The sequence below is a fragment of the Tamandua tetradactyla genome, chromosome 23 (genome assembly GCF_023851605.1).
Source record: "Tamandua tetradactyla isolate mTamTet1 chromosome 23, mTamTet1.pri, whole genome shotgun sequence".
NCBI lineage: Eukaryota > Metazoa > Chordata > Mammalia > Pilosa > Myrmecophagidae > Tamandua > Tamandua tetradactyla.
The window spans coordinates 8,694,531-8,706,782 of record NC_135349.1 but is presented as its reverse complement, the minus strand read 5'-3'; the positions used below and the strand labels follow the sequence as shown (position 1 = coordinate 8,706,782).

The 12,252-nt window shown below is 55.1% G+C and overlaps 2 protein-coding genes and 1 long non-coding RNA gene across 15 annotated transcripts in view; 1 reads left to right on the top strand and 2 right to left on the bottom strand.

Annotated features, from left to right (window-relative positions):
• Positions 1 to 202: 202 nt before the first annotated feature.
• On the bottom strand, positions 203 to 9,713 carry PCOLCE (procollagen C-endopeptidase enhancer). Of its 2 annotated transcripts, XM_077140799.1 has the most exons (10): positions 9,602 to 9,713; positions 4,925 to 5,045; positions 4,009 to 4,117; positions 3,324 to 3,582; positions 2,300 to 2,424; positions 1,798 to 1,934; positions 1,272 to 1,537; positions 901 to 978; positions 593 to 763; positions 203 to 450 (listed from the first exon to the last, which is right to left on the bottom strand). In XM_077140799.1, exons 2-10 carry the CDS (start codon positions 5,017 to 5,019, stop codon positions 314 to 316), a joined length of 1,377 nt encoding a protein of 458 aa, XP_076996914.1. In that variant the 5' UTR covers positions 5,020 to 5,045; positions 9,602 to 9,713; the 3' UTR covers positions 203 to 313. The 2 variants fall into 2 exon arrangements, with proteins under 2 accessions (XP_076996914.1, XP_076996913.1); XM_077140798.1 differs by lacking the exon at positions 9,602 to 9,713 and having other exon boundaries at positions 4,925 to 5,119.
• LOC143667048 (uncharacterized) overlaps positions 3,117 to 12,252 on the top strand; it is an 11,045-nt gene continuing 1,909 nt past the window's right edge. Inside the window, exons 1-6 of one of the 5 annotated variants that reach the window (XR_013167828.1) lie at positions 3,117 to 5,128; positions 5,654 to 5,804; positions 6,894 to 6,945; positions 8,035 to 8,138; positions 9,921 to 10,019; positions 10,890 to 11,282. This is a non-coding gene — a long non-coding RNA (uncharacterized LOC143667048). Of the gene's footprint in view, positions 5,129 to 5,653; positions 8,139 to 9,385; positions 9,537 to 9,920; positions 10,020 to 10,889; positions 11,283 to 12,252 lie in introns of all 5 variants that reach the window. The other 4 variants (XR_013167829.1, XR_013167827.1, XR_013167826.1 and 1 more) reach the window with 4 other exon arrangements.
• Positions 6,185 to 12,252, bottom strand: part of FBXO24 (F-box protein 24) — a 10,258-nt gene continuing 4,190 nt past the window's right edge. For all 8 annotated transcript variants that reach the window (XM_077140790.1, XM_077140794.1, XM_077140792.1 and 5 more), the window contains 7 exons: positions 11,560 to 11,798; positions 11,090 to 11,324; positions 10,283 to 10,441; positions 9,929 to 10,050; positions 9,602 to 9,733; positions 7,114 to 7,284; positions 6,185 to 6,792 (listed from right to left, as the gene is read on the bottom strand). In XM_077140790.1, the coding sequence (XP_076996905.1) occupies positions 6,433 to 6,792; positions 7,114 to 7,284; positions 9,602 to 9,733; positions 9,929 to 10,050; positions 10,283 to 10,441; positions 11,090 to 11,324; positions 11,560 to 11,798 (1,418 nt within the window). In that variant the 3' untranslated portion in view covers positions 6,185 to 6,432. The remainder of the gene's footprint in view (positions 6,793 to 7,113; positions 7,285 to 9,601; positions 9,734 to 9,928; positions 10,051 to 10,282; positions 10,442 to 11,089; positions 11,325 to 11,559; positions 11,799 to 12,252) is intronic.

The following is a 12,252-nucleotide window of genomic DNA, read 5'->3' as shown; positions in this document are numbered from 1 at the left end:
TCCATAGGAAGGACTTTGGGTTTTATTCTGAGAGAGATGGGAAACTATGGGAACACTCTGAGTAAAGGAGTAGCAAGCTCTGACTTAGATTTTTAAAAGGTTATTTTGTACAGTAAATCCCTGTTGAATGAATGAATGAATAAATGAAAATATCCCCCCTCCTAGATGGGTCTTAAAACAACGGAAATGGAGATCTCACCCCTTCCTCAGTCAAGAACCATTTATTTGGATGCGAAAGGGGGCCAGGTCCCTAAGCGGTAGGGGCTCAAGGCTGGCCTGGGTCTCAGGCCTGGCACCCAAGAGCTAGCACAACCTAGGAAGTGCACTTCTTCTTGCTTAGGTTGGTGAGGACCTGGTCTTGGGTGGACCGGTAGAGAACCACAAAGCTCTCTGGAGGAAGGACAGGACCTCTGTTCTCTTCCACCTGGCCCATCAGCAGGTAACTGACTCCTGGGAGAAGGAGGAGGGATTGAGTTTATGTTACTGAGACCCTGTCAACACAGCTTCTACTCTGAGCCCCTCAGATCTCACCAACCCTATCATTCTCACATGGCTAAGTCTCCCCTCCCCATTTTCTCCACATCTCTGTTACCTTTCTTCATCGGGGGACACTGCTTGCAGGGCACGTAAAGCTTCAGGGGGGCATCAGTGGGTGGAGATGGCAGGTCTAGGCCTCCGGTTTTGTAAGCACCAATGAGACTGACAGTAACAGTGAGGCCCTCACCTGGGCCTCGAACCATGGACTTCACAGTTGCAGTCACCACTGTAGGAGAGCAGGGGTAGGAGGTGAGAAAACAGGAGGCTGGGGCAGGACTGGAACCAGAATGAAGGGGGACTTTGGGGGCACGGGGCTGTGTTAGAGGAGCTAGGAGTGCAGGACTGGGGGCTAGGGCTGCTTACCCAAGCTGCTGGCACAGAAGTTACTCTGTAAGGTGCCTGTTCGACGGCACTGCTTTGGGCAGGGGGCACTGGGTGCACCTAGGAGAGAGGGAGTGCTGTTTGTAGAGGGTGACCTACACAGCAAGCAGGAAGGAAGCACCACTTTTTATGTAACAGCCTCATTGATTTGAACTTGTTCTGAGTCCTCTGCAGTTCTGGGTCTCAGCACTGAGCACCAGTCTTTGGCATGGAGGAGGCATCATGAGTGTTGAATGGATGGATGAATGGATGAATGAACGAATGAATGAGTGAAGAAATGAGCTCAGGAGGGAACTCATTGAAACACACTCCCTTCAGTCGGCGCCCCCTTTCTCCCCTCTTCCCAGACTCACCAGGGTCCACCGGAGTCGCCTCAGCCTCAGGTGAGGCCTTCGGTTTCTCCACAGTTGGGAGTAGGGGCATGGTTGAGGGTTTAACTTTGGGTCCAGCTTCTGGCTTGGGACCAGGACGGGTGTCCTTTGCTGGACTCCGGGTTGGGCCTTCTTCTTTGGCAGCACCCCGTGGCACGGTCCGGTAGGAGGCCGAGAAGCCATCGGCTGTGACACTGAGGTCGGAGACGAACTGGACGAGGAGCTCATTCCCTTCGGAGGATATAGGGCTGCGGACAGCAGGGGGCATTGGGGAGTGGAGTCAGGGTGGGAGGCGCCCGGTAGCCAGGAGACCTCTGTGTCTCCCTAGGCAGCACTGTGGTCCAAGTGTGGAGTTGTGGTAGTGCAAAGCCACCCTCTTTGTCCCACCCATGCAGCTGGGGCCCTGGTTCAGATCCCGCCCCTCCAGCTGAGACCGGCTCCTGGGATAGCTGGACAGTCCCAGCTGGTACCTGGGGACCCCAACCCCGCCAGGGTCCTGCCCCCTCACCCTGGGGCCGTGTCACCACAGAACTTCCCCAGTCTCTTGGCGTCATCGCTCACGGCTCCATTGAACACACTGACCGAGTCATAGCGGCAGTAGGTGTCCGGCTCCAGGTCGAACTTTCCGAAGGTCAGTGAGATCACCTGACGGGGGGCGGAGGGGCAGACGCTGGCAGCAGCCACTCCCCTGCCCGCATCCCCTCGAGACCCCTACCTGGCGCATGCAGTCCGCAGCTCAGAGGACCCCCCACGCCCTAGAAACTCTGCAGTGGCTACTGTCGGAGTCGGCGGCAGGGTCAAGTCCTGGCCGGTGCCCGCACACCCCTTGCAAACAGCATTCATCTCGGCCTCCTGTACCTGGCTGTCCTAAGACTTGTCACGGCTGTAATTTTACAATTTTGTTTGTGTGCAAGCAGCTCGGAGTCTGTTCGTTCACTAGATCTCTGTTGGCTGCAGGCTGGAAATATGCACCTGGGTCTCCGAGGGCAGGCCCAGCAGGGGGTGGGTACCTGGTCTGAGGGCGCGATGATGTGCCAGGAACAGCTGATGCCCGGGGGATAATCGGACTCGGGCCAGTTGGGCGTGGTCAGGGTTCCCTGGGCCTTCTCCAGTCGCCCCCCGCAAAACTGGTGCTCTGGGGAGGGGAGAGGGGAGAGAGGAGCGGGGGTGGGGGCAATGGAGACCCTCGGTCAGCCCCGGGAGACCTCTAGGCTGAAAGCCCGTGCAGAAGTTCCATGTCTGGGTCTCAGGATGAAGGCAGGGGAGGAAAGGAGGGGGAGGAAAGCGGGGGAGTTAGCAGAGAGGGGGCTGGGAGGAGCGGGGCTCCGGGAGTCCTGGAAGACCGGACTCTCAGGCAGGCGGTGGGTGGAAGGGGGGCAGAAGGAATTGGTGGGACAGGCTCCCTTCTTGCCCCTCCCCCTAACCCGCAGCCTCGCGCTCCTCTTCCCCTGGGAGATCCCATCTCCCCGGTCCCGACACAGAAGTTCCCTTTTGTGGGCTGGAGAGCCACCTCGCTGTGAGGGTGCCCTCGATTTGGGGCACAGCCCCTGAGGTGTCTTTGGGGCAGGACCATCCTGCAAGATTTTAAGGGACACTTCTGCCGCCAGGAAGGGGTGATGGGACCGCAATCGGGAGCCCAGGCTGGGTGCAGAGGGCTCCGGGTCGGGGGAGCCTAGTCCCCTTAACCCTGGGGTGCCCCTAGCACCCGTTCGAGGGAGTCCGATTGCAGATGAGGGCGGGCAGTTACTCACCGTCCCAGTAACCCCAGGCCGCCCATTCCACCCGCGGGTCGGTGACCCATTTCCGCCTCGCGCCTGGGGGGGGGCCTGGAAGAGGGGGTGGGTGGAAGCGGGAGGGGGAAGAGAAGACGGGGAGGAGGGACTGAAGGGGCAGTTAGTGAGGGAAACGGGTAAGGGAGATAATGGGGGCCCTAGGCTCTGGGACGAGGGGCTGGTCCGGGGTTTGAGGTTAAGGCTGGGGGCGGGGCCTGCGCGGGGGCGGGGCCAGGAGGGGCGGAGGTGAGGAAAGGCTCACCAGTGCCTGCGGTGGCCCGCCCGCTGTACCAGAGCAGGAAGCCGCGGCCTCCGGTGCCCTCGTCCGTCGTCATTCGCAGGGTCACTTGGTTGCCCGGGGCGACTATGGGCGCCGGCCGGAAGGTACCGCAGAAGCGTCCGAGTCGTTTGCCTGAAGTTTCAGCCCCGGCGAAGACCTCCAGAGCATCATAGAGACAGGCCGGGTGCATTTCCAAGTCAAAGACTCGGAAGGAGAGGGACACAGTCTGGCCCTCAGACACCTGACGACGAGGGAGGGGCGGGGACGCTCAAAGTCAGGCCACACACAATCCAGGCAGAAAGCATCTCCCCTGAAATGACCTGAACGGGAAGAGGGCAGTAAGGGGACCCCCCCTGGGGTGCAGAGCAGAGGGGCTGAACTCTGCAGCCTGGGCTTGCAAGGGGACAAGACCCAAGGTCTTTGGAAAGAACTTAGTTCAGAAAGAAGTTGGGAATGGAGAGTCCGGATTTGTGTTAAGGTAGATGCCCTAAGGGAGAGGGTGCCCACCACGTGGTATTGTTGGGACTGATGCCATCAGTGAGGAGAGGGGAGAGAATTTGGACTTTCCCAGGTTGAGGAGGGAGTGTCAGAGGTTCTCCTTAGTTAGGCCTTTGCCCTCCTGGACCCAGGCCTGGATGAGAGGAGAGACCAGAGGGGGCCGTCTCACCGTTATGGTCCAGGTGCATTCCTTATTGGGGGGGTAGAGGTTGGGGAAACCCTCACTTGCCACGTAACCTGACTCCCCAGTCACCTTCCCTCCACACAGGAACACAGGTCTGGAGAACAGAAGAGGGATCAGTCATGAGTGGGGTTAGGGAATGAGGATGGATTGGCCAGGGGGAGGGAAGTCTGAGGAGTGAGGGAGAAAGGCTGGAGCAGCTTCAGCCAGCAAGGTCAGGACTGGGGTGGGAAATACTTCAGCAAAGGATAAGGAAAAAACATCTTGGCCATCCCTCCAACCCCCAGGGTCCCCACCCCCACCCCAACTGGAATTCCCGGAATCCTTACTCTCCCTCCTCTGCCTGGCAGACAGCAACAGGAGCCGCCTAACTACTTCCAGATGTGAACACAGCCACGAGGCAGTGTGGGGGGGAGAGAGGGGGAGAGGGAGGGGGCGGAGAGATGAGGGGAGAAGCAGCAGGCAGGCCCTCAGAGTGAACCTGGGATGAGGTTCCCTGAGCTCCCAATCCTTGCCCTATTCCTGCCCAAGTTTCCTACTCACTGACCCCTCTTCTCCCCTCAGTCTCTAATTCCCTCCTGGAATCCAGATGTCCAGCTACCAGGCAAGTTCAAAGTCTTGGCTCTCTTGGTTTCCATAGGCAACTGAGGGACTAGGTAGAAGGGGAGACTTGGAGGGCAAAGGGCAAAGGGTGGAGCATAGGGAATGGAGGTGAACTGCAGGAGATAGTGGTTTTGCAATAGAGCCTGAGGCCTTGGGGGCTAGCGGGAGGTAGGGGCTGTGGGCGAGCTGGGGAGTGATGGGTTAGCAAAAGCATCCTTAAGACCCACTGGCATAACCCCTCAGTAGTCAGGGCTTTTGAAGCTCACTCAGTTACATGGAAGGTACCAACCAAGAGACCTACCTGGTGTAGTTGGTGGTCTGGCCCTGGGTGAGGGGCAGTAGCACCCACGCAGTGAGGAGAGGCCCCAGGAGGGAGGCTGTGGCAACAGGCAGCATGGCCGGAGGGGAGAGGTGCTGGGGTCCTAGAAACAGAGGCAGCAGCAGAGTTTAGCAGCAGCGGCGGCAGCGGCAGGAGGATAATCAGTGCCAGATGAGGCAGCCTCGGGTGTGTGGGCGTGGGGACTGGCCAGTGGGGCGGGCGGGGGGGGGGGGGGAGGCGGGACAGGGAGAGCAGAGCTGGGACAGTGGTGAGTCCAGGGCCCTCTTTAGGTCTAAGACACATATTGATCTAAGTAGGGGGTGGAGCAATGAGGGGCAGAGGGAGCATCAGGCCTTCTGCCACAATCCCAGCATCAAATGATGTCAGCTGGAACCCCACTGTCCAATGACCAAGTATCCTGCAAACACAGACTCTGATCCTTCCCCAGAACTCTCCAGCCCACCATGACCCTCCCCAATTCAACTTCCTCAGTACCCAGAAGTCTTCCCTGGGACTCCCAACCCATGTTACCCCCTTCCTAACCAACCCCTGCTCCAGTTATTTTCCCCTTCAAATTTCTACTGCTCTTCAGCTAGGCCAGGGAAAAAGACTTCTGCTCACCTGTTTTCTCTTTTAAATATTCAAAGGTACAGGAGCACGAGAGGAAGGATTGAAACTTAAAGTGATAAACTGAGTCTTCTTTTCTCACAGCCGGAGGGATAGAAAAAAGAAGTGGACACTTGGACGTGGCTGAGGGAGAGGGGGATGGATGGAGACCAAAGGAGGAGCAGCTGTCTGTGCACCATACCAGAAGGGAGTAGAACATAATGGAAAAGATGGATGTGTGATAGCAGACAGGGAGGTAAAGAGGAGGGTGAGGGTAGGGTGGATTTCACAGGAATAAAGAGAACTGGGTAGGAAGCTTTCTGAAGTCAGAAGAAAGAGTGTTCTTCTCAGGATGGGGGAGTCTGACAGAGGGTATGCACGTGGGGAACCACGCAGTCTGTGTTGGTGGAGCTGTTCCAGAAGGTGGGGTTATGACTCTCAAGTCAAAAAGATCAGGTTAGGTCTAGGAAGTGGGAAGGGGAAAGCAAGCTGAAGAACTGAAAGCCTGAAGCACTTCTGTACTGCCTGCCTCCCGCCCATGCTGCTGCCCTCCCTGCTCCTTTCTGCACCAAACCAGAATTCTGTACCACTCCACCATCCCAATTCATTCCCAGGCCTCAGGATTCCAAACCCCGCCTTGTTTAAGCCTTTTATTCTATATGTCCATGAGATCTCTTGTCCATGATAGTCAGGTTGGGGGCCCCTCCTGGGCAGCCCCCTGAATGTTTTACAAAATAGTTCCATGCCTAGCAGTCCCCACCCCTCTGCAACCCCTTCCCATGCGTTCACATAAGGTTCACTGCTAACACTCCATCTCTCCTTAGCCCCTGGTCCAGGGCCAGACTGTCCCTCTAAGGGTCAGGCTAGGAGAGTGGGGACAGCCCTCATGAGTTGGGGGGGTCTGGCAGGCCGACCCCACTAGGAGCCTTCTGCAGCATGTCCAGGGCCTCCCAGAAGAAATCCTTCTGTGCAGCCATCAGGGGCATCCAGCCCACAATCTCCTTCATCTTTGCCATGCGGTCCTGCAACGTGGGGCAACTATGGATTTGGCTGAGGTACTCCTCACAGGCCTGGGCCGCCCCCTCAGGGTCCTGGGATACTCCAGCCCCGAGGCTGGGTTCGGGGGTCCCCAGCACCCTGCTGGCTGGCAGGTCCCGATAGGCAGGATGGTGCTCGATGTCATGGCTGGACAGCATGTAGAGGCACTCTCGGGTGGAGCAGAGGGAGCAGGCACACAGAGGGACCTTGGAAGAGGAAAGGGCCATGGCTGACTGGGGCCTGTACTGCAGGGGATCCCAGGAAGTCTGTCTAATCAGGGCTCTTGTGTTCTTCCCACTCAAACCAGCCCTGAACTGGCAAGTGAGGTGACACTGGCTGAGCCCCAGGAGTTGTGTAAGGTCAGAGACAACCAGGAACTGGGGTGTGTGGCAGGAAAGGGAGGTGGGTTGGCGTTGGGGAAATGGAACTCCCGGGTCCCCACAGGAGTCCCAGCTACAGTCCTGTGGGTTACCTTGCTCTATTACTCTGCCCTCCCTGGTTGCCCGCTGGCCTGAACCTGCTCTGACCTTGACATGGAGCTTGACGAAGGAGGCACTCCCCTTAGGCCAGCCCGGGAGCCGGCCTCCAGCCCCACAGCCACAGCCCAGCAGCTCCTTGATGAAGTCCGGGCCCTGGCTCAGCACCAGGGAGTGGTTGAGGCCACACCACAGGGCAATGGGGCGCTGAAGATAATTGACCTGAGGACACAGGGTCAGGGTTCCTGAGGGGGGAACACCATGGCTCTGGGGGCCCAGATCAGCAAAGGTTGGATGGGTTCAGAGCAGGGTAGAAACTAGAGATGGAAGAAGTCGGACCCTACACATCCCCAGAAAATCTGCCCTGCTGAGTGTCGACTCCTCCTTGGTACTCCTGCTGCTCCTAGTCTGGTCACCTGGGGCCCACTACTTCTGGTGGTCGCTTGCCTTTACTCCCCAGAAAAGAGGTACCTCATTCTTGCCACAAATGTCTGTGCCCACTGAACCTGACCTCTCATCTTACCGTCTGGCCTCAGAGGGAAGGAAAAGAATTATTAGCCTTCCTCTTTCCAAAGGTTCAAACCTCTCTCCCTCTGTGGAATTCCAGGTCAGCTCCCAAGGAACGACTTTTTTCCCACCTAGTTTTCCCTCAATAACATCTTTTTTTTTTTTTTTTTCACATGGGCAGGCACCAGGAAACGAACCTGGGTCCTCTGGCATGGCAGGCAAGCATTCTTGCCTGCTGAGCCACCGTGGCCTGCCCAATAACATTTTTAACTAGTCTTACCACCATCTTCCAAAGTGTCCACTCCACTTTGAAAAAAAAGGGTCTCCACCTGCTTCCTGCTGCTTCCTACCTGTCCTAAAGAACAGAACTGGACACCCTGGCCGTCAGGGGTTGCCTCCGCTCTTGTTCCTCACCACCTCTGGGCGTTCCTGAGCTCGCTCAGAATCTGGCTTCACTCCTTCTAGGCTGACATGCTCTCTCCAAGAGTACCTGACCTCCCAGCGGCCAGATCCCACGGCCTGTCCCATATGCTCAATCTGCTGAGATTGTTGGTGCTTTGACAACATAGGTAAGTAATCATGGAAATTATAGAAAAACTATAAACTATTGGCAAACAAAAATTTAATTAAAAAAATCACTGGAAATCACAACACCTACTATTAGCATCTTGTTGGATATTCTTCTTCACTATGTCCTATGCCAATATTCATGTCGATCATAACATTTTTAAACAAAAATGGGATTGTATTGTGTAAATCATTTCATAAAGCTTTTTCACCTAGAAATATGGTATGAACATCTCATCTTCCTATGTAGGTAAATCTATGCCTACATTATCACTGCCACCATGAACCACCTCTCCTGCTGAAGACATCCTGCTCCCACGACTTCTGGGATACAGCATCTGTGGGGCCTACCACTCATCTCAGGGACAGTTCTTCATTCCTTTTGCCTGTAATGGTGGCTACTACCTAGGAATTGCTCCTCTATCTCCAGTGTTGTCCTTTCAACTTTGTTTCAACTTGGGATATCCGATTGCCAGTGAAACATATGCACTTCTGTGTTTTACCATCACTGCAAAGAGTCCCAGTTCACACTTGACCTCTCTCCTCAAGCCAGCAACCCTTTTCAGTTCTCATATCCATTGGCATACTGTCTTTCTTCAAGGGATCTATTTCCAGAGCCAGCTTGGTCATACCTCTCCCCCTTTGCATCTATTCAGCAGTCAGGGCCTGGTCATCTTCTGATGAAACACCTCCTACGTCCTTTCCTTTCCATTCTCACTGACACTGTACTGGTCCCAGGCCCTTGTCTTGAGAGCTGCTGTCACTCAGCAGCCTCCAGGAACCCTCCCACAGCCTGTCTCCTGTGCACTGCTGCCAGGTGGCGTCCTCAGCCACCCGACGGGGGCTGCTTTCTCCTGCAGATCCCATACCGACTCTTTTTTTTTTTTTACATGGGCAGCAACCGGGAATCGAACCCGGGTCCTCGGGCATGGCAGGCAAGCACTCTTACCTGCTGAGCCACCGTGGCCCCCGACTCTTTCTTAAATCTATACTAACCCCCAACCTCCCTGGCCCCAGGGCCAACCTACCTATACAACCTAATTTCTCACTGATTCCATCTTCACCTTAGTCAGGCCACTTTTTCCATGGTCCCAGGTATACGGGAGCTTCATTCCCATCCCAATTACAAAGAACCCCCTTTCTTACCACCATCTCAGTCGTGTCTGCCCACTAGGGTCCAGTCCATATCTCGCCTCCTGTTTACTCCATCCCACCCAGCTCTCCCACCTTCACTAAATTCCTGCTGCAGGTAAAGAGTGCACTGTGGGGAATGGCAGTGACTTGTTCCCGCCCTGGAAAGACAGGCAGCAGTGACACAGCCATTACTACTGATTGGCTTAACTGTCCTAGAGAGGTGGAAGTGGAGTCCGAGGAAACTGGAAAAGTGGAGAAATCCAGAAGTTAGGGAATTGCAGGAAGCGGGTGGGTGGGTGTCAAGATGAGAGTTGCTGGGAAATAGTCTCACCTGAGTGGGTTCCCCTCGATCCATTTTGTCCCCTGTTCCAAGCTGCCCATATCTGTTATTTCCCTGCATGAAGATTCGGCCAAATTCATCTACCAGGCCAAGGTGATTATAGCCAAGAGCACAAAATAGGATCTAGGAGATGAGACAGAGGAACTCTGAGCTCCTGAATCTCCCAACCTAGCACCCCTAGCTGATTGCTTGCAAACATGCCCTCTGCCTTACCCCTCCCCGATCAATCATTTGATTCCTGCCTATTCAGACCCTTAGCACCTTCCAATCCCTAAAGCCCCCTCCCGTTTGTTCTACCCTGTCCCTCCAGGATCCTACCTTGGCAGGCAATGAAAGAGCAAGCGGCATCTGCTGATCCAGGGGGTCAAAGGCTTGAAGGGTCCCAAACAGATCACGATACACCCCTGGGGTATGTACCTCAAAATACACTCCCCCCTGGTCTGGGGGGTCAGGCCCTCAGCTCAGCAGCTTTGGGCACCCATTTCTTAGTAATAAGGCCCCACATGAGAGGAAAGCTGAACGATTCAGGGAGCTTCACACCCACCAAAAATGTAAAGCTATGTCTGGGAAGCCGAACCCATCTTTTTACACAACAGGAACAGGGGCTGTTGGCAACTGGGGTGAGGGGTCTGTTCAAGGCTGGGTCTTGAGAGGAAGCCAGGTGGCTCTTACCTGTGATATAGAGTGTACTGCTCTGGTTGGAAGCCATGCAGGCCACGCGCAGGTGTGGCAGGCAATGGGACACTTTCCTCAGGGCTAGTTGTACTGTGTAGGAACGGGGATGGTCCAGCTGGGTTTCATTCACCACCAAAGAGTAGATTTTTCCTTCCTCTGGGAGAGGGAGGTCATAATTATACGGGGAAGGGGACCTTCCAATAGCCATGCTACCTTCCCAAAATACTCCCTAAGCCCTATGGGATGAAACATTTACTGTAGGGCTGGAAGAGAAAGGGTCGAGATGAAATAAGGCAACAGTGACCTCAGGTCCCCGAGACTCTCGCCCTTTACACCAACCAAGCAGTCAGATTTGGAAGAATCTAACCCGAGCATTGGGAAGAACGATGCTTTGGAGATTTCGGGCCCTTCCTGGCATTGAGAAGTCCAGAGGGTATCAGACTGGGGGCGTGGTCAAGGTTAGGGGCCCTCAGGGATAGTGGAAAACAGTTTGGGATATAAAGTGAGGTCCCTGGCATGGAGACTGAGGAGATTACAATTTTAAAAATCAGGTAATCGCTAGAGCAGTAGTTTCCAACCTTTTTTTTTTTTTTTTTTTTTGCAGCGGAGCCCTTTATTTGTATGAAATATTACACAGAATTCTAGACCAGGAGACAGATCAAAGCAGAGCTATTTGATATGAGACCAGGATGAGGCAGTGCACAGAGCCCTGTCTGAGAGGCCTCCCTCCCCATCCTCGTCCCCTGCAGCAGGCCCTGAAACAGCTGCAGGAAACCACTTGAAAACCACTGCTTTAGGCCACACCTGTGAGGAGCAGTAGAGCCCGCTGGGTCTCCTGACCAACCAGCACAATCTGTTTGAAGCTCATGGAGTGGTGGAACGTCATCTTGAAGACACGCTGGCCACTGGACTGCAGGTAGACCTCAACGCAGTCACAGACCTGGCTGCTGGTGGTACCTACCACTCCCGCCTGCTCCCGAGTGGCCAGCACGTAGAGGTATTTACGGTAAATTGTGTCGCATCTTGGGTCTGAGGCAAACTGTGGGAAAAGATGTGGGTGTCTGGGACCTCATACCTTGGAGTGGGATGAGGCCGGGCCTATTGGATCCTGGGGTGGGGAGATGAGATACAGGGTCCAGGGATGGGAAATGAGGACTTATTTTCAGGTTGCTGGTATGGGAGGGCAGACATCCTGAGGGGAACGCCCAACTGGTATGGACCCTGGTTCCCTGGAGAAGGGGTGGGTTCTCAGCTGCCAGGGCTCCGCTACTCACGTCCTTGGCTCCCCGACATAACACAAGATAGCGGCAGGCCCGCTTCCACTGGATCTGGCCAAGGGTGGATGAGACCAGGGCATTTTTGAGGAAAAAGAGGGTGCCGGCATAGTCGAGAATGAAGATGTGGTCCTTTGTGGGCAAGAAGCGGCGGTAGCCATGGGCTAGTAGGGGGGCCACGCTCTTGCTGAGACAGCGGCGACGGCCTCCAAATGCCTGGAAATACAGGCCCTTTGTGTCTGGAGGAGGAAAAGAGACACAAGGTTCCAGGAGTGGTGTGACATGGACTTGAGTCAGAGCTTGGGCAAACTAGACTTTGCAGACACCCAGGTATTTAGCTCCTCCCCAACCCCAGGACTGGAGATGGACACTTTCCAATGGAGCTAAGGGAAGCTTATAGATTTCCTCAATTATTCCCCATGTCTGAACTTTAGTTCTTGGCCCCATCTCAGCCCAGGGTGCATCTAAGCCAGCACTTTTTTGGTTCAACCTTGCATCAGAGACATTAAAGGAAATGTAAGAATAAATACATAGAAAAGGGGCAGAAAGAGGAGTAAAGAGGAATGAGAAAGGCTTGTAACCCTCCTTCACACCAAGCTCTTGATCTGCTATCTAGAAGCCAATCTTCTCCCCCTAATCTTCTAGTGCATGAGACAAAGGACGGGATAGGGGCTCCCTGGGAGCAGAGTTTGG